The 26,751-nt window shown below is 36.1% G+C and overlaps 1 protein-coding gene, 1 long non-coding RNA gene and 1 other non-coding gene across 11 annotated transcripts in view; 2 read left to right on the forward strand and 1 right to left on the reverse strand.

Annotated features, from left to right (window-relative positions):
• The first annotated feature begins 170 nt into the window (after positions 1-170).
• Positions 171-14,387, forward strand: LOC116597705. Its single transcript, XR_004288748.1, has 5 exons — positions 171-300; positions 3,012-3,130; positions 6,770-6,932; positions 13,336-13,427; positions 14,277-14,387. It is a non-coding gene; the product is annotated as an uncharacterized LOC116597705 (long non-coding RNA).
• On the forward strand, positions 539-672 carry LOC116598052. Its single transcript, XR_004288941.1, has one exon. It is a non-coding gene; the product is annotated as a U4 spliceosomal RNA (small nuclear RNA).
• COBLL1 (cordon-bleu WH2 repeat protein like 1) overlaps positions 4,192-26,751 on the reverse strand; it is a 171,702-nt gene continuing 149,142 nt past the window's right edge. For 7 of the 9 annotated variants that reach the window (XM_032355777.1, XM_032355775.1, XM_032355780.1 and 4 more), the window contains 7 exons: positions 26,415-26,489; positions 24,688-24,825; positions 19,804-20,038; positions 18,665-18,759; positions 13,755-15,331; positions 11,660-11,836; positions 4,192-5,487 (listed from right to left, as the gene is read on the reverse strand). In XM_032355777.1, coding sequence (XP_032211668.1) covers positions 5,401-5,487; positions 11,660-11,836; positions 13,755-15,331; positions 18,665-18,759; positions 19,804-20,038; positions 24,688-24,825; positions 26,415-26,489 — 2,384 coding nt within the window. In that variant the 3' untranslated portion in view covers positions 4,192-5,400. The remainder of the gene's footprint in view (positions 5,488-11,659; positions 11,837-13,754; positions 15,332-18,664; positions 18,760-19,803; positions 20,039-24,687; positions 24,826-26,414; positions 26,490-26,751) is intronic. The other 2 variants (XM_032355778.1, XM_032355776.1) reach the window with 1 other exon arrangement.

Genomic DNA, 26,751 nt, shown 5'->3' on the forward strand with positions numbered 1-26,751 from the left:
CGGCTCAGGTCATGATCTCAGGGTCCTGGGATCAAATCCCGCATCGGGCTCTCTGCTCAGCAGGGAGCCTGCTTCCTCCTCTCTCTCTCTGCCTGCCTCTCTGCCTACTTGTGATCTCTGTCAAATAAATAAATAAAATCTTTAAAAAAAAAAAAAAAAAAAAAAGACTGGTCTCATTCAAGGACTTGGATCAGACAGCAGAGTATGGAATCTATTGCCAATGCCTGGCGGACAAGCCCAGATCGGGCCTTAAAGTGGGAGGGAGGGTAGCACTCTTCAGAAGGACGGGGAATATATTAGGTAAGTAATACCTGTTCACTAATAGCAGTAGTAAAAATAGATAGCTTTGGGCGCCTGGGTGGCTCAGTGGATTAAGCTTCTGCCTTCAGCTCAGGTTATGGTCTCGGGTCCTGGGATCGAGCCCCACATCGGGCTCTCTGCTCAGCGGGAAGCCTACTTCCCCTCTCTCTCTGCCTGCCTCTCTGCCTATTTGTGATCTCTCTCTCTGTCAAATAAGTAAATAAAATCTTTTTTTAAAAGCTTTGCGCAGTGGCAGTATCGTAGCCAATGAGGTTTATCCGAGGCGCGATTATTGCTAATTAAAAAAATAGATAGCTTTAGGGGCACCTGGGTGGCTCAGTCTGAGTGTCTGACTTTTGGTTTCCACTCTGGTCATGATCTCATGGGTTGGGAGACTGAACCCCACCTGGAACCCCAAGTCAGCGCTGTGCTCAGTGGGGAGTCTGCTTCTCTCCCTCTCTGCCCCTCCCCCCATTCACATGTTCTCTCTCTAAAATAAATATCTAAAATATATATATATAGCTTTAAATAATGAGTTGTATGCCAAACTCTTAAAATTCATTTAATCCTTACAACCAATTTCACGAGGAAAGTGTATTATATATTTTGAAGATTTACTTATTTATTTAGAGAGAGAGAGAGTGCACATGTATGTGTGCAAGCAGGGGGAGGGGCAGAAGGAGAGGGAGGGAGAGTGAGAGCTTCAGGCAGACTTCTGGCTGAGTGCGGAGCCAGACACGGGGCTCAATCCCAGGACCCTGAGATCATGACCTGAACTGAAATCAAGAGCTGGCTGCTTTAACCAACCGAGGTGTATTATTAATGCAGTTTTTCAGAAGTTAAAAATGAGGCACAAAAAAGGTAATTTGCTCAAGATCTCAAGTCTTGTAAGTGGCAGACCTGTGATTCAAGCCCAGGTACTCTGCCTTTAGGTATAACTGTGTACTACAGCAAGAAACAAGTAGAACGGGGCGCCTGGGTGGCTCAGTGGGTTAAAGCCTCTGCCTTCGGCTCAGGTCGTGATCCCAGGGTCCTGGGATCGAGCCCCATGTCGGGCTCTCCTCCGCTGGGAGCCTGCTTCCTCCTCTCTCTCTGCCTGCCTCTCTCACTACTTGTGATTTCTCTCTGTCAAATAAATAAAATCTTTAAAAAAAAAAAAAAGATATTAGATATTTAATGTTAAAAGCAGTAATAACAATGACAGGAAGAAAAAAACTAAGAAAATGCAAAAATGCAATATAAATAAACCTGTATGTATTGGGTACAAATATACTGCATTGGATATAAATAGATTTATGTAGAGATTTATATCAAAACATTAACAGTGCTTGGGGTGCATTGGTGGCTCAGTAGGTTAAGCATCTGACTCTTGGTTTCAGTGCAGGTCATGATCCCAGAGCTGTGGGATCAAGCTCCGAGTTGGGCTCTGCTCTCAGTGTGGAGTCTGTGGCAAGTTCTCTCCCTGTCTCCTTTGGCCCCTCTGCTTCTCCCCCACCTGCGTGCTCACTCTCTAATAAATACATAAAATCTTTAAAAAACAACAACAAAAACACTCATAGTGGTTATCTCTGGGGAGGGGAGTGGGATGCTGGAGACAAAAAAGTATTTCATTTCATACCCCATATTTATATAGAATCCGGATAACTTAAAAAATGTGTATTATAAAGAAATAACCTGATGGGGGAAAGGAAAAGAAAAATGTCTATATGCAAAATATTAAGTATGAAAATGGTAAATTAGTTCTAAATCATTTCTATATCTTCATTCTGCTATTACTTAAGGATGTGGCTGGTGAAAACTACTTGTCTCAAATTTCTTTCCCAATCGAGTAGAGAGGATAGTGGAAGTTTTTCTCTGGAAACAGTGTGGATAAGGCAATCTTTTCAGAATATATATTTATTAATGGCTCATGTACATATCATACCATTAAGTACTATACAATCTTAGAAAAATATTTTAAGTATAAACTACTTCAAGTATGTTAAAATCTGGAGTAATACAAGTACACTTGATCCTTGAACAAATGGGTTTGAACTGCTTGGGTCCACTTGTATGCGGATTTTTATCAGTATAGGAGTGTAAACGTACTCTCCTCCTTATGATTTTCTTAATGCTTTTTCTTTGGTTTTATTGTAAAATCACAGTATATAATAATGTAACATATAAAATATGTATTCATCAACTGTTTACATTTTCAGCAAGGCTTCCAGTCAACAGTAGGCTATTAAGATTTGAGGGAGTCAAAAGTTATTACGTGGATCTTTGCACAGGGGATTGGCACGCTGAATCCCTATTTATTAAGGGTCGAGTGTGTTTGTTTTCAAACTGCAGTTTATAAAATAAAATACTGCAAACACAACTGATGACACCTGTCCATCTTCCCCAATCCAGTCTTCATTTCTTGGTACCCAGTAGCAAACCTGTGTATTTTTTTTTCTATGTATGCAGCCATAATATCCGGTATTGTTTTGCTATTTTATATAACTGGTGTCATAAATCATGCACTGTTGCGCAACTTGCTCTTTTTGCTCATTTTTGTGCTGCATCTGTGTTGACATGCATAGCTTGGTTTAATCATTTTGACTGTTGTATAGATGTCTATCATATGAAGGTACTAATGCTGAGTGCTGATTAGGACTTCCTTTTGCTATTGTACACAATGCTGCCATGACCCTTTTTTTGTTTTGTTTTGTTTTAATCTCTACACCCAGTGCAGGGCTTAAACTCACAAGCTGAAGAGGGATTTGCCTGCCCCACCCACTGAGCCACCAGGACCCCATTGTTAATGTCTCCTTATGCACCTGCAGAAGTACCTGTTTAAGGAAACATGGTAATACATCTTTATTAGATATTGAAAATTTGATCGTTGTGCCAGTATGTTTTCCCATCAACAGTGAAAGAGTTCCACTGCTTTGTTGTCCTTGACAACACTTGCTATTTTGAAACTTAAATTGTTGCTAATTTGATGGGTGTGATGTAGTACTTCCTTGTGTCCTAACCAGTATTTCCTTGATTAGTGAACAGTATTCATTATTTATTGGCCTTTCAGATTTATTCTTGTAAGAAATCTTTTTTGTTTTTTCAGTGTGCATATTTCTTTTGGGTAGTCTTTCATGACTTCCAGGAATTTTTATTTTTTTTATAGATTATATTAAAAACATTCTTATGGCTTTTCTCACTTCTATAGTACTTAATATACATATAAGTCTCAAATTTTAATATAAATTTATACTTTTATGAATGTCCCTTTGTGTCCTATTTTTTTTCCATGTTGAGGTCTGAAAAATGTTGAATATATTTTAATATACTCATCTAAGTTACTTTTAAAAAATCGTTGTTAGGGGCATTTGGGTGGCACAACTGGTTAAGTGTCCAACTCTTGGTTTCAGCTCAAGTCATGATCTCAGGGTGATCAGACTGAGCCCTACGTTAGGCTCTCAGTACAGAGTCTGCTTGACTGCACCCCGCACCCCCTTACTCTCTCACTCAAATAAATAAATCTTTCCAAAAAAATGATAAATGCTTTTAATCCAACTCAAATATATTTGTTTATGGTTTGAAGTAGAGATCCAGATTTATTTTTTTACCAAGTGGATAATCAATCATAATTCTACAAAAAGTCACTCTTTTTGCTACAGTTTACAATAATAGAACTTAAGTTTCCATATATAAGGGTCTCTTCACGTCTGATTTAAAGAAATAACAACATTTAACATTTAATATGCTAAGAATTTTAAATGATTATATCATGCACTCTGGAGTCTGAATGGGCCTACATGTACCCTAGAGAGCCCTGATGGATGGTAGACCTTACTGTGACTTTTTTGTTTACTGGCTGATAGAGATAGGTCGTCAGGTGAAATTCCTAAAGATGCTGTGGACACACACAAACCAAATATATAACTTGCTTTTATTAAACGGGGGGAAGAGGGGGTAGAAATCAACACATTTTCTGAAAAGGCAGATATCCCAAGAGCTTCAGTGAAAACCAATGTAATATCAACTTGTATGACCAAGCTTTTAGAATAAAAGAGTGATTAGATTCTTAAAGTAGGACTAGAACATGAATAAGCCCTAGATCCCAGTACAGTTATAAGCCAACAAGTTAGGCATTGTTTTGTTTAACAGTTTTAGCTTTAATGTAAATATATATTATTATTTAGAATATTAGCATCTGAACTACATAAAGACTTTATCATTTTACTTTAATTAAAACCAGGATTTATGGAACCACCAAGTAGCCTTTGAAGTTTTCCAATAGGGACATGGACTAACCCCCACCTATTCTTTGCTGCATATCAAAAGTGAAATAATTGTCACAATAGATCAACATTGTCATGAGGTGATTTCTAAGGCTTCTGGCACATAAATGTATAATATCTGTGTGACAACAATGTCATGATTATATAAAAAATATTTAAAATATTCCTTGTGCAACTTAAGTCCTAAAGATTAAAAAAGCAAATGTTCCATATTAATATCAAAATACTATGGGCTTCCCATAAATTTGACATTGATTTCGTAATTACAGGAAGCACACATAAGACTTGCTCACTAAATGACTCATCATTTTAATTAACTGTTGAACCGAATATACTTATTTGGTATTAATTCTCTATAGTATACTTTCAGCCAAAACAGACTTTAATATAACTTATAAACATTTCCAATTAAACTGTAACATTGAGGCAGCAAAGGTCAGATCTACGTTTGCCTACCTCTTTATGTGTCACACAAATATAAGTCTATGAATCTCAATTTATCCTTTTGTCTAAGTCACCACAGTAGAGAATGTGTAAGTGAAATCAACAAAAGGTGACCATTTCTCATTTGAAAGAAAATGAAAGTCATTAACACCTTGTCTTAAAGTTCTAAAGCAGCATATTCAACTTTTAAGGCCATTAAAAAAAAAGGGCCAAAAATATCATAACTTATAAATTCTGTAATTCTTCTTGTGGCATTAAAAGCCACAGCACAAATTCTTACACTTTAATAGACAATATATTAGTGTACATCTGAATATACATTTGCCAACATTCTCCATTAGGATAAAGGTGTTCTTGAAATAGAGGTGATGAAGTGCATTATCACAGGCAACATTTAATGGCCATCCTGGGCATCAGGGGACATGGAATGGCTGAGTCTTGACCTTCCATTCACAGATATTGTATTTGATGGAACAGTGACCTAAGAGAAAGAAACACATTTTGCACCCATCAATTTAAAATGGAAAAGCTATCTAATATTCAGTAATTACTACACTTTAACTTCTGCTTAATTGTAAATGAGAATATTTAGCATTTAGTATTCAATAAATCACAAATAATCAAGAAGAAATGTTCACTCTACCATAAAATTAAAAATGAGAGAGTTGTTATTTCCACAACAAACAAGTTAAATAATCCATTAACACATCTTAGTCTTTACAAAATTACCAAATCAACTCAAAGGACAAGAGCACAAACAGACTGCAGGCCAAGCTGTTGAAAAGCATTTTTTGCTAAATCAATTCTGGCTCCCCAAAAGTGCTTTGGAGAATGTAGAAAAATAAAGTGAATTCCACAAAGCAAAGAATTTTACAAATTCTAAAATTGTATCGGTGATCTATATTAACATGAAGTTTCCCTCCCAGGTACCCCTTATTTATAACAAAATGCAGCTTTTGTTTTTAATATGTTTTCATATAGGGATGCCTGGGTGGCTAAGTCGGGTAAGTGTTTGCCTGCAGCTTAGGTCATGATCCCAGGGTCCTGTGATGATGGAGCTCTGCACTTCTCCCTCTACCTCCCTCTGTTTGTGTTCTCTCACTCTCAAAAAATCGGAGGGGGAGACAAACCATGAGAGACTGTGGACTCTGAAAAACAAAAGGTTTTCGCGGGGAGGTCAGGTGAGCCTGGTGGTGGGTATTATGGAGGGCACTACTGCGTGGAGCACTGGATGTGGTGCATAAACAATGAATTTTGGAACACTTGAAAAGAAATAAAATAAAAATGAAAAAAATGCTTTCATATAAAGGGCTAAAAGAGTCAAATCTAGGACTGTTATGCCAAAACAATTGCAGAATGAATGAAAAGTAGTTTTTTTCTCCCAATAAACTCCTAAGTAGCTTGAAATTCTGAATTATTTAGAACATTTTTAAAAAGACATATGCATTCTGGACAGTAAATAGGTATAATATCTTGAAATATTATACATAAAATAAGACAATATTTTAAGAAAAATTGTTAATCTCTATATTACAATTTGGCTAGTTTAGATTCTTAAACGAACATTATCATCTTCTCCCAAGAAGAAAACTGAAGTACAAGAAGCCATAGATTCTGCTTAGCAACAGAGTATGTTAGTGAAAAGGAAAATAAAATGGGCAAATTTAGTTTGGATTTGATTTCCTTGTGCTTCATTTTTGCCTTTTATTAAACAAAAATTGACATCTAAACTAATCAGCTTTCTTGACTGTCTATGAATCCAGAATGTAGAAGAATGTTGACACTATCCACCTGGGAAAAAAACAAAACAAAACAAAACAAACAAAAAAAACACACACAAAGGAAAAGTTGCCACCAGAAGAAGGAAAGCTCATCTGCATTTTGTGTAGTAATCCTGTGGGATTCCTTTCAATGAACAGCAAACAGGTAATGACTTTTCATTATGTAACTTTGGTCTGAAAAGTTTCAGTGTGTAGGAATTATTTTTGTAATAACTGCCAAAATTGCAGTTCTCATAATTCTTTGTAAAGTAAAAGAAATTTTGTTTTAAACATTTAAAAAACACACTGATGACTCTAATACAAGTTAAGAGATGTTTTTGTATCACCATTTATAGACTGGAAAAACCAGAATCTGGTTAAAAGTAAGGAACAACTAAACCATGGTTCATTCATAGAGTCAAATACTATGTAGTCTTAAAAGAATTGTGTGTGTGTGTGTGTGTGTGTGTGTGTATAATAAGATGGAAAACTTCAAAGAGGTATTCAGGAATGTTTTACAGGATTCTATTTTTGTAGGTATGTAAATGCATTTACATACTACAAAAGTGCTCTGGAAGATTTCACAGTAATCTATCATGAGCAGTTACTTTGGGGGGATGGTATTTTGTTTGATATTTAAAATTTTGTATACTAAACTTTCAAGCATGAGAAGACATTATAGACTAGTTCATAAGTTTTGTGAGTTCAGAAACCTTGTCTATTTTAATGCCCCATTATACGTGTGTTTATTTTAGTGCCTAGCACAGTGTAGGATCAATGGATATTTCTTGAATGGAATACGGTAACTTTTTATAAACATTATAAAGTAAAAAGGTACTGCTTGAGCTTTTTGAATAATGAACATGATACAATAAAGATATTTTTAAAAGTAACATTAACAGATTTACTGATAAGAGCATCTGCTAGTTGACTGTCTACCCTTTAAAGACTTTTCAGGAATATTCACCTAGCTTTCTTATTCTTGTGAGAAGCATTAACTATGAAACTATCATTTATTTTTAATTTAAAAATATAGAGAAAGAAGTGCCAACCTGAAGCTTTAGATTGTTCAAATTCCAATCAAGGAAATAAGAATAAAAAGCAGACTAATTAAACAAATAAAATAAGCCAGCAAGATTCTGAGTGTCTTATCCAGTTTTTTTCTTCCTTCCAGATTTCCATGTAGCCAAAGATAAATTTTGTATTCTGAAGGAATGGTTAATATCAAGCACTAAATACCATTTGTCAGTGTATTTTAAGATTTTATTTTTACAAACCTATATTCTACTTGTAATGAGCTTTATTAACTGAAGCATCATCAAGAACCGAGAGCAGCCAGAGAAGCTCCTTTATCAACACAAGTCAACGATAATAGGTTCCTTAATCTCTTATGCTCTGAAAACAATTTGCTGATTCACATATAAATCTTAACACCAAACACATATTGTCAAATACTGAACCGGATTTACCGAAACTTTGTAAGAAGACGAGACAGATCTCTGTGACTACACTAGGGTCAAATAGGGGTAAGGTGTGGAGAAAATCTGAAGAAATATGAAAAAACGTGGCATGTTCATGACTACATTTATACTAAAGCAGTCAACTAGATAATTGTTCTAATATGAACCAATTATTAAAATGAAGGTTGATTACTCGGGTATGAACCAGAGCCATAAGGCAGGTTGGTACCTGGAGTTAAACTGAACATTTGGGAACCAAAATATAGGCAAACCTGGAGCCAACTTTCTGATGAACAATGTAAACCTCCTGTCAAAATCACTGAAGATTTTCTTTGGCACTCTCACTGTTGTTCTATAAAAGAAATGTTAGAATTTAAAACAAACCAGGAGAAATGTTCAGTACAGGACAGAAATAAGGGACTTAAGCAAAGATCACAAGGAATCAGAGCCTTCCTGTGCCCATTTCTATTTCCTTTTGCAGTATAATATTTTTTGAAATATAATACACGTACAGAAAAGTGCCCTGAATATAAACAAACAACCCAATGAAAATAAACACAAACATATATATAATCCAGCACCTAGGCCAAGAAAAGAATAGCTCCAGCTCCCTACTGAGCTTGTCTTTAAAATGTTGACATTTTCTCTATCACTAAATGTCTATCATGTAGACATTTAAAAAATACTGCATTAATATTTATCTTGATTACTTATATTTTTGGTTCCCTCTTAAATTGTGTGCCTGTCTTGCTCCCACAAGCCTCCAGCAACCCCTTTTCTTTCCATGTGGAAGTAACCCTATCATGATTTCTATAATTACTTCCTCACTTTTAAAAATAATTGCCACCTACGCATGCTGTTGAACTTTACACATATATATTTTTATAGGTCTTTATACTGTTGTGTTTAGCTGCATTTTGCCCAATTAATTGCTGTTTGATAATCCATTCTTTGAATATACTATTTATCCTCTTTTTGGATATTAAGGTTATATTTATTTGGAGCTGTTACAAACAACATTTCATGAATATTCTTATATGTGAGTCCCGGCACACAACACACACCTTGTTAAGGTATATAATTAGAAGCAGAAATACTGATCATGGAGTGTGGATATTATTCACTTTACTTGACCCTGTGTCCATTTTCACTGGGATAAAATGGATTATGTAAAGAATTTCCATTAAACAAAATTTAGGAACTGGCACTCTAAGACTCCGAGCTATCGATAATATCCTACTGAAAGATAAAATTTAGCCTCGATAGAACCTAAAGTAGTGAGTTAGAAACAGGGTACAATTATAGGATCATCATTTAGGGCCTGCTTTCTATGCTGATTCACATCCAGCTCATTCTGGAAGCAATGAGAGTTTTATAAGTGAAGAGACTGCCAATTCAGAGCCCAGAACACCAAGCACACAGCTGCTTGCCTGTACGGTTCTGTTGGCCGAAAAGACATTCCCAGCTTCATGCACTGTTTTCTGCGACGTAGCCATTGAAATGGGTTACTGTATCCAGTGACTTTAGTACAAAGGTACTGCAACGATTTTCTGTGTAGTTCCTTGGTTCTCCCCTGGACCCGATATACCACTGCTATTCAGTCTCAGGCTGTCAATACCCAGAAGGCAGAGGCTTCATTTTATTCATCTTCCTCTCCCCAGTATCTAGTACAGTGGGGTTTTTTTTGTTTTGTTTTAGTTTGGGTAATTTTTTTTTAATTTAATTTTTTTTTTCAGTGTTCCAAAATTCACTGTTTAGTACTTTTGTGCTTAAAAATGCTTATCAAGGGATGCCTGGGTGGCTCAGTGGGTTAAGCCTCTGCCTTCAGCTCGGGTCATGATCTCAGGGTCCTGGGATCAAGCCCAACATTGAGCTCTCTACTCGGCAGGGAGCCTGTGTCCCCGCCGCACCCCCGCCTGCCTCTCTGCCTGCTTGTGATCTCTCTGTCAGATAAATAAATAAAATCTTTACGAAAAAAAATGCTTATCAAGTGTACTGAACTGAGAAAGCTTTAAATCAGAAGTGATGGATTTGAAACTCAACCTTAATTTAAAAGATTAGAAAGAAATATTTCCCTAAGTGAGAACGTACAATTTATTTGCATGGGCCTATTTCCCCATAAAAATATAACTGTTATGACCTGTGAAATACCAGTTTTAGTATTAAAAACCACTTTTCATTTTTTGCTTTTTTGCCACCTGGCATCTAAATTCAGACTCTACAAATACCTGACAAAATTCAAACCTAGTCCCCTGAATTACCCCTTCACGTTTTCCTCCACTCCTGACAGCAGGCAGTATTTTGCCCTATCTTCCTGTTTGCCCAATTGGGAGTGCCGAGCTCTACGTGAAAACAGCGGTCAGTCATGGCTCCGCTGAAACACAGGGAGAAAAGTGGCTAGCGCAAGCAGGGCCGGCCGTGGAGACGTGCCCGAGATGCCCTCCCATTTCTTTCTCTCTCTGCAGCATTCCTGTCCCTTCGCAGATTTCATTTCTGTTGAGCTCAGTGTTTTGCTCAACAAATCTCTTACTCTTCTCTAAATAGCTTCTAAAATGATTAGAGAAGGAATTCACAAAACGAAATGCCTAGGGAGTCAGGGGAATAATGAGTACTTTTCTTGTCTTGGGTGTTGAGGAACTTGCAACCAAGACAACTAAGGGGAGAACAAGAAAGACATTTAGGGAGACAACAGTCTCTGGGAAGTCTGTTATGATGCCAGGCTCCAAGCTTCACCACGTGCGTCCTCTCTGAGTGGATGAAAGTGACAGAGGGAGGAAACTCACCTACAAATAATTCACTGTAACGTTTTTTTGGCATTTGCTCCAAAGAGAGTTAAACCAGGAGACCTGAAGTTCTCCTGCACCTCAGTAAAGAGGAGTGAGCCACTCAGGCACGCCACTATTAGACCAGAGTTTCTATATTCGATGTCATCTAAATTCCTTAGGTTTTCCCTATACTTTTTGTCTAATCTATAAAACAACACCCACCCCCACCCAAATCTCCTGCATAGGGCAGTGAACTTTGACCACTGTGGGAGCTAGGACTGAAACCTTACAGGTTCTTATATTGCTGGTGCAGTTTTTCTAGATTAAGGAGGGATTTTCTTTTCTGAAAGAATTTTTTCTTACTGTGCTGATATAATTTATAAAATAAGAGTCCAGGGTACTTTCTATGTAGAGTCATATAATAAAGAGTAAAACTCACGTTCTGCACCTGGCCTATGGTGTGGAAAACAGACCGGACATATTTTTAAGTATGTGTAAGACTCTGGACTCTTTCAGCTTATACTTCAAAAATGACCCTTGCCATCAAAGAGTAACTTCTGGCACCCTCCCTATTCAGATTCAAAAGCCAGAAAACAACTTACCCTAAGTATTAGTTTGACAATGTTGAAAATAGACCCACTGTCACTCATTTGATAAAGAAAACTTACCCTTTTCAGTTTGGCAGCAGCTTCTCCGGAACGGATTGCAGTCAGCATACTCTGTCGGATCTGTTCTGGGTCAGAGCTTTGGAATGTTAAAGAACTTTGTCTCTTAAGAATGAATGATGGGCAGTCAGGTGGAGATGGTATTTGGGATTTCTGTTCATTATGTGCAGACTTATTTCCCTATAAAAATAAATGCAAAATATTTATATGAATACCAAGTGAAGAATGAATCATTTTTTTAAAAAAATGTCATCATCAATATTCTTTAAAAATCACTATTTGCCACACTGGTGTTTCAGACATAGCTTAGTTTCCTTGCCCACTGAATTATCTCTGCTGCCAGAGCTCAGCTAGAAGATGAGGGTATTACTTTCTCTTGTCTTGAACTCATGAGGCTAAGGAAGAAAAGTGGTACATCTCTTTGCTGTAAGAATACATTGGTAATTTTACTATCCTTAAGTCAAATGATGCTGTTTTGCCAGTGAGAATTGGCTAGAAGAGCTAAATAAAAAATAATAAAAATCCCACAGACTAAAAAAAACCCCACACTTTTATAGTTACAACATAGTACGTTGTGAAATTATCACTTTTGACAGAACAAAATGGACAAATTGACAATTTTATATTGGCTGAATCTAACATACCTTATAATAAAAGAATATTAATGACTGTGCTACATGTAATAGCTTATTCTGTGTTTCTGGAAGTCACAGGGGCTAAATGATAACCATGTTTTATTTTCCCATGAACTAAAAATAAGTATTAGGAATCTCCATATTTAAGAATCAGAAATTTAATTAAGCTTCTTAGGAAAGAATATTTAATAACTGATTTAACCTGGAACTATTATCAAATAATCTTAAAAATGTCTTTTTTAAACTGCCAAACATCTTTACGAAAGATGAGCTAAATGGAGTTCAGGCAATGACTCAAAAACTGTATTATCTAAATCAAACTTCTGTTGTTTAGGAATGGCATTCCATCCTAAGAAGAAACACAGGCTTTGTTCCCAAGTAAAGAATTAATCTCTATACCATATATCTCTTCCTGACATTATATCAAAGCGAAGAAACATAAATGTGAAATATACAAAGAAATATCCTTCGAGATGAATATTGCTTTGAGACTATGGAAAAAATCTTTACTTGGCAGTGTGGTTAATGTTCTGTTACTCTAGGAATGTTTGAAAAGTACTGTAAAATACTTCTGGAACTGTCACACAAATCTGAACGTATTCTTTAAACACTATCAGAGTAAAGGTACACAAAATATTTTTTAACTTGCAAGGGGATTATTGTAATTCATACTGTAAATGTCATCCTTTCCTCTGACTATATTATTTGAATCTGCCAAATTATAACACTCAATTGACCAAATACGAAGTCAACAAATGTCCCTTTTTATGTCAGTTATTAGACAGTGGTTAAATGATATTTTAATCAATATACCAGTAACTGGTAAAGTTGACACTGAATTAACAAAAATGGGAAATTAAGAAAATTACATATTTAAACTCTGGTTTTAGTTTAAGTTATTTCAATGTATCACTGTTTGGTAACTGAGGTTGAGTGTGTGTGATTGAAAATGTCTAGCTGGGAAATGTTTGGTTATTTTATCTAGTCTATAAATAATGCTTATGTTTCTATATAATTAAAACTACCTATTTTGCCATTGGGTAGAATTGGAGAAGAAAAGAAACCAGAAAATCCAGAAAAGTTGTTAACAAACTGAGAAAAGCAGAAGAGGAAAATAGAATCAGAACTATAAAGCAGTAAGTTATGCAAATGTAGGAGCAAAGAAACTTTAAATTACTGTATTTGCTAATGATACAATTATAGAATGATGACCTTTATAGTACTACCCAATCGTGTTAAATTAATAATAGCTCCGAGAGTAAATAATCAGATTTTATGTATTACTTCTCTTTTTACCCCTATGGTAGCTTGCTATTAGATTAACAGGAATTCAGAATTAAGTCACACACAAACACCAACACGCTTGTCGACCCTCATTGAAACCAGGCTGTATTGGAATCCCTTATTTTTTTTTTTTAATTAATTTTTTATTTTTAATAAACATATATTTTTATCCACCTTACCTCCTCACTCACACACAGCTGAGGGATGCCCACAACCTGATGTTCCGAAGGAGACTTCCCTTCTTCTGCGTCAGGTGGAGGGGGGGCGGCCGCACCCTCGTCGCTCGGCTCTGGGCGCACTTTGCTGAGAGACTGGGATCGTTTCACCACAGCAAGGGCAAAGGGAGACGGAGCAGAGCTCACGTAAGGTCTCGGGGCCCCAAAAGTTTTCAAAGTCTTCAGATTTAGTGCTGCTAACTGACTGGCCAGAAGAGGAGCAGGTTTTGGAGCTCCGGGAGTAGGAGAGGTTTCAGTGGGCTTCTGGCTGCTGCTGCCATCCTGAGGGTTTTTCGTATGGGGCTGTGGAAGGGATGGAGCTGTCTTACTTAAGGGAGAAAGAGTTTGCTCCTCCGGAGGTGGTATCGCATCCCTTTCCCCCTCCTTCTTTAGTAGTTCTTGTGGAGTGGGGTTAGGGGCCACGTGCACACTCCTGGCAGCTGCAGATGTCACATACTGACCTGAAACTCTTTTTTGCATTTGCAGGAAAAAAGAACTTGGTTTGGTCTGGGGATTTGAAACCCGAGATTTAAGTTTTGACTCCAAAATATTGTTTATATCTTCCAAATTCGGCGCAAACGGAGCTGTACCTGTGTCTTTCGTCGTCCTGGGAGGAGGCTTCAGAGGATTTCCCATGGCGAGGTGGGGTGAGCTCTCCACGCTGTGCACTAGATGCCCTGTTCTTGGGGGAAGCTTCAGCTGAACGTCTGCCTGTGGCACCTTCGGGCTTTCAGAAATAATAAGATCTTCTGTTTGGATTGCAGTTTCTTTCAATCTCTCATGAGTGTGCTTTCTTCCTAAAGTATGTATCTCCTGATCATCTTTATCCCCAGTGGTTTCTGATTCCCAATTTTTCAATATCTCCAGGGATTTGGGAGGCACAATTTTATAAGTAGTCATTCCAATTTTGGGTATGTAGTCTCTCGTGATTTCATTTGAAGGTTTTGGCTTGGGATCATAGTCCTGTCTATACAATGGATAATTCTTCCCATGAGAAATAGCTGAATCCTTATCAACCCCATCTATAGGAGGGAAAAGATCCTCATTACTGTGTGAACCAACGGGACCTTTAATGGGGAGTTGATTTTCTGAATGTACATTTAGGAGGCCCTGACTCCTGAATGTTCCTGAGACATCTACAGCATCCTGGGGACTTGAAGAGGAGGGCCGAGTTGATTTATTGTTACTTGGAGTTGGCACACTTTCATTAACTTTGAAATCAGACAAATCATGATCTCGGTGGTTCCCATGAGAGCTGTCAGTGGAAGGGATGGTCTGAATGGCTGCATCCTGCATTTTGGTCTTTTCTTCACTGGATTGATTCAGTTTTGGGTCCTGTACTAATGAAGCAGCCAGGTGATTCTCCTTGTAACTGTCAGCAGTATCAGTTTTATGCGCTTGGTAGTCTGATAGTCTGTCAACTTCCGTGTCCACATTGTTATTTTTGGCAACGCCTCCTACGTTGATTACTGTTCTCCTCACTCCATTTTTCATATGATCTTCTGTGTTTGGTGGAGCGACAATTCTTTCATTTTGATCCACTGAGAGAAAAAAAAATATTGCTAAGTCAAATATGAACAAAGTAGAAAAACCTCAAGTTTTCAATGCCTGCCTCCCCCAAACTGAAATAGGTTGGTTTGAATTCTACAGATAATTTTCAGCTCACTAATGATATAAAAGCAGGTAAGAGCATCAGGAAAAACAGCTTGGGCTTTGGCATCATAGAAACCTGAGTCCAGAACCCAGCTGGACTTAAATGTTACTTAACCTCTCTGAGCCAAACCCAGCTTCCTCAGATGTAAAAAGGTGAAAATATGTATTATATTTCATATGTCATTTATGTAACATGCTAATTAGATAGGATATTCCCCAGAACAAAAAGAAACATGCATGCAAGAGGAAAAAATTATGTTGCCAGGTAAATTTGTATATGAATATACCTTCATCTTTGTACACCCTACCTAATTGCATGGTTTTTTTGGTCATGGTTAAATTTTCTATTATGTTGCAAGTTCTTAAATTAAATATCTAATTTTCAAATGGACTTCATTTTTATTCTTCCTAAGCGGAGGTGAACCATGAGAGACTATGGACTCTGAAAAACAATCTGAGGGTTTTGAAGGGACGGGGGGTGGGAGGTTGGGGTACCAGGTGGTGGGTATTATAGAGGGCACGGATTGCATGGAGCACGGGGTGTGGTGCAAAAATAATGAATACTGTTATGCTGGAAATTAAAAAAAAAAAAAAATTCAAAAAAAAAATGCAACTGATTTGCAGAATATTTGTTTTCTATACAAGTGACCTCTCAATGACTCATAATTATTAACTTTTGTGACACATTTGATTTTCATGAAAAAGACACATTTCTTCCTATGCTGTTTTTTACTTGGTTTGTAAGTATTTTTAATATCTATATGAAAAGTACTATTGTCAACACCTCTATAAGCACAAAAGAAATGGTCCCTGGTACCAGGAAATGAATGTAAATGTATTGCCTTCTTTCTTGCCTATTTCTCATTTTCCAGTGAATATAGGTATAGCTATATACCTATATTACACAACAGTTACACAACAGAAATATTTTCCAAAACAAAGTAAATCAACATATTTTAAATTCATTTCCCTATAAACCCTAACTAATTGCTTTTGGAACTCCAAATGTCTATTTTTCACTATTCACCAATTCTGAATTTCTCATCAAAATCTCACAATTATTCCCAATGACAGGACTGGAAACCTGGGATCACTGCTGGATTTAGTAGCTAATCCATCCCCATACATACCTGATAATGACACCAACCAAATGTCAACAAATGGTTAGGTCATTTTCCAATGATAGCCAGTAGAAGGAAAAGGTAAATTTTGTACTATCCTTTCCTTCCCCTACTTAAAACTGACAACAACATCTACAAAATGAATCATCTGTCAGACAAGTATATAATGTAGATAAAAAAGGAAGAAAACTATAAAACTGTTTTTAAGATAATAGAAATAATTTATTTAAAAAATTGCCTAAATACTATAATTTTAAAAAATAGAAAAAAAAAACCCACGTAGAGTCAACAGAGGTCATTGCAAATCAAATGTAAACCAAAAAAATATTCTTATAGAAATACACCTGTGACCGTATCACTAAGATTTTGATGCCAAAATCTTAGCAAAAATGATCCATCATTTTTAAAAGAAGGAAGCAGCATGATTTCTCAGTAAAATTCTATTGGCCATCAGAATGTATGTTGTGAAGAACTGAATCAAGAGGAAAAGGATGGGGAAATTATATACTTTTAGAACTTCTCAGTATTTTATCTCAGGATGGTACTGACCATGGGGAAAATGAACCAGATACCTATTTGAAATAACCAACACATCCTACATAGGTAAAACAACATATATCTACATCAGTCTATCCACTTGTGACACCGGAATAATCCACATTTTATCCAAATATGAATAAGTATATGCCTATGGTTTCTAAGAATCTTCACCTAGTTTTGTATATTAATATAACAGACTGGACTATGAGAATTCATAAGCAAATTCCTTCATATCTTCTTATAATACCATTGTGCATTCCTCGCATCTTCTATTTCTGTAGTGTCATTTTTCTGAACTTCAACCTTAAGTACAGATTCCTCAACTAATGATAGGGTTACATTGTAACCTATTCCATCATAACTTGAACATATTGTTAAGTCAAATGCATTTAGTACATCTAAGCTACAGAATATTACAGAATACTATACTACTTTAAATGTGTTCAAAACACACTAGCCTACAGTTGGACAAAATCATTCTCTCACAGAGCCTCTTCTATAGTAAAGGGCTGAGTATCTCATGTAACTTATTAACTACTGTACTGAAAGTGAACAGCAGAATGGTGGCAGGTGTGAGGGCTCTTACCATTGGAAAGCCAACTGGGAGCCAGAGCTGCTGATGCCCAGCATTGTGCGAAAGTATCACGTAGCACATTGCTAGCCCAGGAAAATGCCAAAATTTAGAATTCAAAGTACAGTTTCTATGGAGTGTGTATCACTTGCACACCATTGTAAAGTCAAAAAAAAAATCTTAAGTTGATGACTTGTATAGTTTAACAATAGGTCAGTATTCTACTAGGTGCTATGAGGAATTCAAAGTATTGGATGTAATTTCTCTGATCCAAAAGACTGCCCAATCTGGTTGAGCCGACAAGACCTTTTAGAGAAATACATGGCTTCTAGTAAGCAAGTAACAAAATTAGTGAAGTGACAGGATTTGGTGGATAGTTGAATGAATGGGTGAAATCATATGTCTTGCAAAGAAAAAAAAATGAGCATAGTTTTAAAGACAGAATGGAGTGAAATATAACAAAGCAAAGAAACATCTTGACTAGGGAGTTGGGGTGTGGAAGATACTGGTAAATAACATCACATAATTAGATGTCAACACTATGCAATTAGATTAAAAATCATGCAGACAAGTTTCACCTAAGTAAAACAGTTTTGGACTTGGGAGTTAGTAAAAAGAAAAAAAAAAAGGGAAATAGATCACAAATGGATGCACAGAGTATACATCTTTAAGATCCAAGATCTAGGTTAAACAACATCTAAGATTTAACAACAAAAATAGTACACACAGTAGTTAATAGCACTTGTGACAGTAATATTGCCTGAGTTCAAATCCAGGGTCCGCTACTTACTAATTAACAGGAACCCTTGTGAATTACATAGCATCACTGTGGTTCAATGAACCATAAAGTGGAACTGAAAATAGTAAGACCTGTAAATGAGTTAATAGACAAGATTAAATGAGTTATTGTATATAAAGTTTTAAGAATGGCCCTTTGGCATACAGTAAGTGCTCTGAAAACATTGGCTATTAGTGTTTATGGAACTCACCATTCTCCTGATGTGGGCCCAATGATTTCAAGTTTCTTAGACTGTCAACTACCCTCTCTCCACTACTTGCATCATATACCATTATGTGTGGCCCTCTGCAAAACAGGATATTATATGTTATATACTGATACTATTTAAACACTCACACACACACACATACACGTGCACGCGCCAGATGAGAAAAGAGGCAATAATTTCCAAAGACAGATGGATTGAAATAATCATCTTTCTTCTGCCAAATACTGGAAATTTAATAGCAAAGAAAAAATACAAAAAAAAAAACTGAGAGGAAATGCTGCTATGAACCATTAGCTTTCAAAGAGTGGTCCTATTATAAGGAAGGATCTAAGAAGCCTGGTAAAATGGATACTTTTCCAAAAACAGTGTCTTTCTGTTATTATTATTTGTCTTTTAAAGAAAAAGGAAACTGAATGAAATATTTAAGTCTTTCATCTGACAAAGCCAACTTCTGGCAAATCAGGATGTGGGCTGACCTCAACTGTTTTTTTGTCTTATTTTTAGTGATAGAAGGGTTTAATTTGGTGACACTCCCATGAAAATTATAGTAAAACTTTGATGAAGATGGTTTACTTTGCTTACTTAATTTCATTTTTACTCGTGAGGTGGCATTTCTAACACAATATAAGCATACTGTAGTATAGACTTCAATTCCTAGGGCCAAGTGGAAAGTGCTCTCTCAGCATTATAAAGTTAACTATAAAAACTAAATTAGTAACTTAACATCATAATCTAATATGCAGAACTGTTTTATACATCAGTGAAAATTCTTGAGAAGCATTTCGTGAAACTTAAAAATTAAATGTTTCATTTAGATCAAACAAAATAGGCAAAACCCATACAATACAAACAAAGAGATACTTTTATATTTGAGTCACACAAATTAACTACATTCTATGGTTTGTCTCACACAAGGATACCAGAACTGTTGATTTTGATTTTATTTAAAAACAAAACATGCATATGGATACTTTATTAATAAACATTCTGGTAATGATGGTGAACAGAGTCTAAACTAAAGAGACTACTATATTTGTGTTTATAATATCAGATTTATAATTCAGAGACTAGTACTCATTAAACAAACCATCACCGACACTTCCAGCAAATAGACTACTTACTGTCTATCTGTGTTTCTAGCTTCTTGTTTTTCTTCTTTGGAGTTCTGTGAGGACTCTCCAGTAACATTGCCAAGGGCTGAGTCAGGATCATTTTTCAGTGTATTTATTATATCAGTAGATCCAAAAGGAATAGCTTGTGACTTCAGAGAAATATTTTCAGTCTCATCTTTGGGCACTTCACTCAGTTCTTCCTTTTCATCTATCTCTTCAAGGCTATGATCAGAGCTTATTCCAGCTACAAAGAAATGAAGATATAATCCTAAATATTAATCTGCCTCATTCATCCTATGCAATCCCAGCAAGAAAGGAATTTTAAAAATAATAATTAGCTGGACTCTTTTAAGTGCTCATCCAAAACTAATAAGAAAATAATCCTCTAATGATGAGTAATCACATTAACATATAGCTAAATTATCTTGGACATATACAATTCTAAAAATAATATGCTATCATGCTAGGTTTTATTCATGGTAGAGAAAAAAGTTATTTAAACTCATAATCTTCAAGTTACATGTCTCAGTCTGAGAGATAGCTATGTATCTTTGAATTTAAATGATTTTACATTCATATAATAGCTCTAAATATTAATTAGAAGAACATGAGATTTTAAAATTTTATATCTATACAAGTATACTTATAAAATCTGACCAGAAGTTATCAGAACTACAATGGAGAACTATCTGAGCCCCTTTTAAGAATACCAGTGTTGGGACGCCTGGGTGGCTCAGTTGGTTAAGCGGCGGCCTTCGGCTCAGGTCATGATCCCAGCGTTCTGGGATCGAGTCCCACATCGGGCTCCTTGCTCGGCAGGGAGCCTGCTTCTCCCTCTGCCTCTAGCCTGCCACTCTGTCTGCCTGTGCTTGCGCTCTGTATCTCTCTCTCTAACAAATAAATAAAATCTTAAAAAAAAAAAAAAAAAAGAATACCAGTGTTTACACCCTCTCCACACCTGTTAAAACAGAATCTCTGAAGGGGCGGCACCTGGGTGGCTCAGTGGGTTAAAGCCTCTGCCTTCAGCTCACGTCATGATCCCAGGGTACTGGGATTGAGCCCCACATCGGGCTCTCTGCTCAGCAGGAAGCCTGCTTCCCCCTCTCTCTCTGCCAGCCTTTCTGCCTACTTGTGATCTCTGTCTGTCAAATAAAGAATAAATAAAATCTTAAAAAAAAAAATCTCTGAAGGGTGGCACCAGGAATTTTTAAGGCTCCTAAGGTGATTCTAATACAAAACGAGAATTAAAAGCCATTTAGACACTTAATATACTTTTTGAAAATATGAGTAAGTATTATACAATGAAAATTATTCCCACTCAGTTTCTCAGAGGCAACTTCCTTTAACAGGTTTTTCCTACATATTATCAGAAAGTATAATGAGCATACAAGCAGATATGCATACTCATGCTTCCCTCTTTTTTATGGGTCCATTTAATATAAATGGAAGCATACTATAGCTGATGTTTTTCACCTTCTGTTTCTCCACTTAACTATGGCTGAAAAAATCATCCCGTATCAGTGTGTGTGTGTGTGTGTGTGTGTGTGTGAAAGAATGATTCTCTTCAAAAGCTGCAGTTAATATTTCATTGTATAAGAATGAGTTTTGTCATTGTTCCTTTAGTACCAACAACAAATGCCCAACAGATTAAAAGAGGAGACATCCTAACTGGTATCCACAGTAGCTGTGAAATTTAATTTAAACCAAAGAATGAGTCTCTGAATCTTTGCTTATTTAAGTATAATCTAACACTGCCATTTATACAATAGCAGCTGAACAAAACTTAATTTTACCACAATGGGGGAGGGGGATGGTGTAGCATTAGATTATAGTGATCAGCACATCCACAAAATTTAATAAAAACTTCAATGTACTTGAGTATTTAAAGTAATGTATGTCTTTAATTTTATCTCTAGGCAGAAAAGTATGCTATTTATGCTATTTAACAAACAAATATGGAGACTTTTATTGACAGTTTCATTGTGAGTAAAAAAAGGAGATTACTCAACAGGAAAAATATTAAAGAATTTGAATTTAAATGAATTTTTAAAAAATATATTTTGGCAAGTCTTATTTTATTATGACATGTGAAAGCATCATTATGATACCAATGTATAATATTATGTGCCTACAATAGTATATCATGTTTGTGCAGTAAGAGTACATTTATATAATTTGAAAACTGTTTGAGAAAATTAACGTCTGTTCCAGTTTAGATGCAAATGTGTTTTATAAATGGCCCCTTAGCATATCTTAAGCTCCTTACAAATTAGTTTAACTGAGGAAACGCTTAGCAAGTTATTGTTATCCCTATTTCTCTCTTGCCCATCAAAGCTATTTCATATAGGCATCCTGGGTGGCTCAATTTAGCATCTGACTCTTGATTTCAGCTAAGGTCACATATCTCTGGGTCCTGGGATGAGCCCTGCCTTGGGAATTCACAATCAGCAGGGAGTCTGCTTGAGAGTCTCTCCTTCACCCTCTGCCCCTCCCCCACCATTCCTCACTGGTGGGCACAGGCATGCACATGCTCTCTCACTCTAATAAATCCTAAAAAAAAAAAAAAAAGTACTTCAACTTCTGAGTATAGGACTCCTCACTGAGAAACCAGTCTCAGTTAAAGAATGAGTTATGTATTTCAAAAATCTTTTCAAATTATTTTTCTGAAATTTTATAACTTGGTAGTTATAAGCATCATATAGGCTTGCTTAAAAATATATATATATATATATACACACACACATATATAATATATATATTATAATATGTGTATATATATATATATATTATTAGCTTGAAGAGTATTCCTATTCTTAAAAGTCTTAGGAAAGATTGTGATTATTTTTAAAAATTCTAATAATCCGGGGCACCTGGGTGGCTCAGTAGGTTAAGGCGTCTGCCTTTGGCTCGGGTCATGATCTCAGGATCCTGGGATTGAGTCCCGCATCAGGCTCTCTGCTCAGCGGGGAGCCTGCTTCCCTTCCTCTCTCTGCCTGCCTCTCTGTCTACTTGTGATCTCTGTCTGTCAAATGGGTAAATAAAATCTTAAAAAAAAAAAAAATTTTAATAATCCGGGGCACCTAGGTGGCTCAGTGGGTTAAGCCTCTGCCTCCAGCTCAGGTCATGATCTCAGGGTCCTGGGATAGAGCCCCACATTGGGCTCTCTGCTCAGCAGGGAGCCTGCTTACCCCTCTCTGTCTGTCTACTTGTGATCTCTCTCTGTCAAATAAATAAATAAAGTATTTTAAAAAATAAAATAAAATAAAAAATTAAAATTCTAATAATCCAAAAAAACTTTCAGAGTTGGTTGGTTGACTAGCATTAATTGCCCAAAGCTTCGAAAAATAAAAAATCAACTTTGTTTTCTATATGTTATAAGATGGCCACATTTTAGGACAATAAAAAAAGACTCGGTGAGGGCTGTAAACAACAAATTCCACAAATAAGGCAGCACAATGATCATATTCCAGCTTCATAAGTTTTAAGGGAAGAACAGTCGCTTTCAAAGAATACAGTGTTCAAAATCTTTGTAAAGTTTTAAGATTTAACAACTTTGAAAGTATAAATGTTTAAAAAATCACAGAAGTCATCTTTTGAAAGTTTAATTATTACAATCAAAATCAAGATATAGAACAAGTCCATCGATCTCCAAAAACCCCAGGTCCTCTGGTGATCATCCCTTCCTCCTAAGTCTAGACCCTGGTTACTCTTTTCTCTATAGTTTCACCCTTGCAAGAATGTCATATGAATGAAATCATTCAACATCTAGCCATTTACAACTGGCTTCCCCATTTAACACAAGGCTTTGGAGATTCAGCCATGTCACCGCATGTAGTATTCATTCCTTTGGATGGGTAGGTGGTAGCATTCCAATGTACAGCCTGACCATAGTTCATCCATTCCTCAGTTTAGGGACATTGGGTTGTTTCCCACTTGGGGCAATTATGAATAAAAATCCTAAAATAATTTACAGGTTAAGTTTTTGTGTGCACAGAGGTTTTCATTTTTTCTTGGAAAATCCCTAGGAGTGGGACTGCTGGGCTATACAGAAAAATGAATGCTTAAATTTTATTTTTAAAAATTTGTCGTGGTGCCTGGGTGGCTCATTGTTAAGCATCTGCCTTTGGCTCAAGTGATGATCCCAGGGTCCTGGGATCGAACCCCACAGTGGGCTCCCTGTTCCACAGGGCGCCTACTTCTCCCTCCCTGACTCCCCCTGCTTGTGTTCCCTCTCTCATTGTCCATCTCTGTCAAATAAATAAGTAAAATCTTAAAAAAAAAAAATTATCAAACTATTTTCCAAACTGGCTGCACAATTTTGCATTACTATAAACAGTATGTGATATTAATTTTAAATCATTTTAAATATGGACTCATTTTGAGTTAATAAAAAATTGAATAAAATTATTTATAATGAAATGCAAGTATTACCTAGCTATAAATTTTTGCCATCTGGTAACAAAATAATTCCAGTAATTTAATATAAAAATCCCAATCAAAAGCAATACTTCAGAAAGTAAGCCAGGACTAGATAACAAAAGAAAGAAAAAAATTATATATATATAATATATATATTCTTTAATATTCATAAAATTGAACACTGAAAATACAGAGTTCAGAGTTTTGCCAAAAAAAGCAGAAAGCCTAATAGAAGAAAAGCTGAAATCCTCCAGAACCACTTGTTTTATTCATCTTAGGCCTTGTCATATTCATCTGGTTAGGGAAAACATCATAACCTCCAAACCTATAAGAGAATTTTGAGTGAAAGGAGGAAACTAATATTTCTTTGAGACCTTTTTACACAAAGGGTAGCCAAGTAATGAAATGCTGACCTGGTGATAATCTTAATCTGCATTAAACCAAGCACCAGGCAGGAAAGGCCCAGCCACCTACATGTCAGAGATGTTACAGCCGCCTCGGGCGTTCCAGGGCATTCAGAGAGAGAGGGTTCATCCAGCAGTCTGGGCACAGTGCAGTGTTCATGACTGGGGAGCCCGGGGCCAAGGGAGGAGTCTGCCAAAGAAGTAAAATCTGTGGAAATGGCACTTAGACAACAGAGTTAAGGCAAGCAGAGAACAAGAAGCATTTCGAATAAATCAGATCTATTAGCTCACAATTATCCATGTGTTAAACGAGAAGAGCTAACAGGGCCGGTGGGGGGGGGGGGAAGAGATACCAAGCAAAGTCTGAATAGCATTCACACCTCCTTTCTAATACTTCTGAATCTTCTCATTTCACTTATATGGTTTGATATTATATAAATAAAATTCCTTTGTGGAAAAAAAGGGATTTTTTTTTTTTTACTGTGAAGTTTTATTTGAGAACAACTTCAACATTTGAACATAAATACAAATATTACTTTAGGTTTTTTAATGAGGTTGGCAAATATATATAGATGGTTGGGATCTTTTAAGATTTTGAACATGAAAAATATACCAGGATTATGGTTAACTGACATGTATTATGCTAACATGTACATTTCAAAGTTGAAAGATCTTATAGTACTTGGTTTAACATTAATTCAATTGACAAAGGATTTCTAAACAGCAAATTTAAACATGTTTTGAGCTTTTCCAGAAAGTCAAGGCATGCAAAATGCATTACAAAAGGCAGACAAAACATTAAAGACCATTATCTTTCGCAAATAAATTCTGCAAATACAGCAAATGAAGAGACTATAGCATGAAATAGTATTTTCAAAGGTGCTGGAGGTCCAGAAACCTGAGGTATCATTGATATTATTCTGGGTAAGACTTAAGAAATAAGAAAAGTCACGACTAGTTATATAAGGATAATGTTCTTAATTACAGAGGACAGGAGAATTCTTATATAAGATGGGTCAAAATCTCAAATTCCTAAAAATCACCTAAGTATTAAAAGATTTAGGAGCATTTGGGTGCTCCTGAGTTTCTCCTGTGCTTATGAACATTAATTATAAAAATTAGATAGGGTTCTATTGAGCAATTTTCATACCTATAAAATTATACCCATGCTAAAGTACTGACAGAGTAATATTCTGTTTTTGGTTAGACATTAGTATTTCATATTCATTTATAGCTAACATTAAGAATTAAGAAATTTTACCATATTTATTCTTATAATAGCTACTATTAAAACATAGGGTAACAGTATTAAGTTAATTTTTACTGGCATTTCATTTATTTAAAGAATCCAAAATAACACCATATAATAGGAAATACTTCAAGATAACAAATTTTTACCGCTTAACTAGGACACTATGTACATCAGATTCATACCTACGACAGTTGTGTAAACAATGGTACCTTACACACTGGTGTAAGTTTCTTCTGAACACACTAAGGTACATTCCTAACTAACATGTGTCATTCCTCCCATGAGGAATGACATATGTTAGTAACCGGACTTGGCATAAGTAAAGTTCTTTCGGTACTATCACAAAACTAAAATTTTGAGTCCTGTCAGTTTCATACTCAACCCAGGGTGGAAATTTTTTCGTTTCAGAATATAAAATTTGGGAAAGAAGAGTCAAAGCATCTGTGTCTCTTTCACAGACAGAGAATTATAACTAGATTCATTCCTCAACGACCTTGAAATGTCTTTTTCCAGGAACTACGTGATGTGGAGTAAAGGTGTCCTACCTGGGCTGGGCAGCCCCTCAGGAGAGTTTGCTTCCAAAACACCGTCTGAAGGAACTGCGCATCCTGCCTGCAAGACTGGGAGACAGAAGCAGCACACCTTACAAACAAGTCACAGATATAGTAATCCCTTAGTAGCTTAATTCATGTGTGTGTAATTTGGGAAGAGATAGCCCTAACTTTGTTAGAAGCCATTTCACCATCTAGCTTTGAAGCAACTAAAATCGACTTAGCTCCCCCTTCCTACAGGGAGTCAATCCTGGAACGAGAGTGTCCTGAAGAGATTCACAGATGACCACACACTCAATCTGAGGGTCAGGAAGCCAGGCAATTTTTTTTT

This window comes from Mustela erminea, chromosome 8 (genome assembly GCF_009829155.1).
Source record: "Mustela erminea isolate mMusErm1 chromosome 8, mMusErm1.Pri, whole genome shotgun sequence".
Taxonomy (NCBI): Eukaryota; Metazoa; Chordata; class Mammalia; order Carnivora; family Mustelidae; genus Mustela; species Mustela erminea.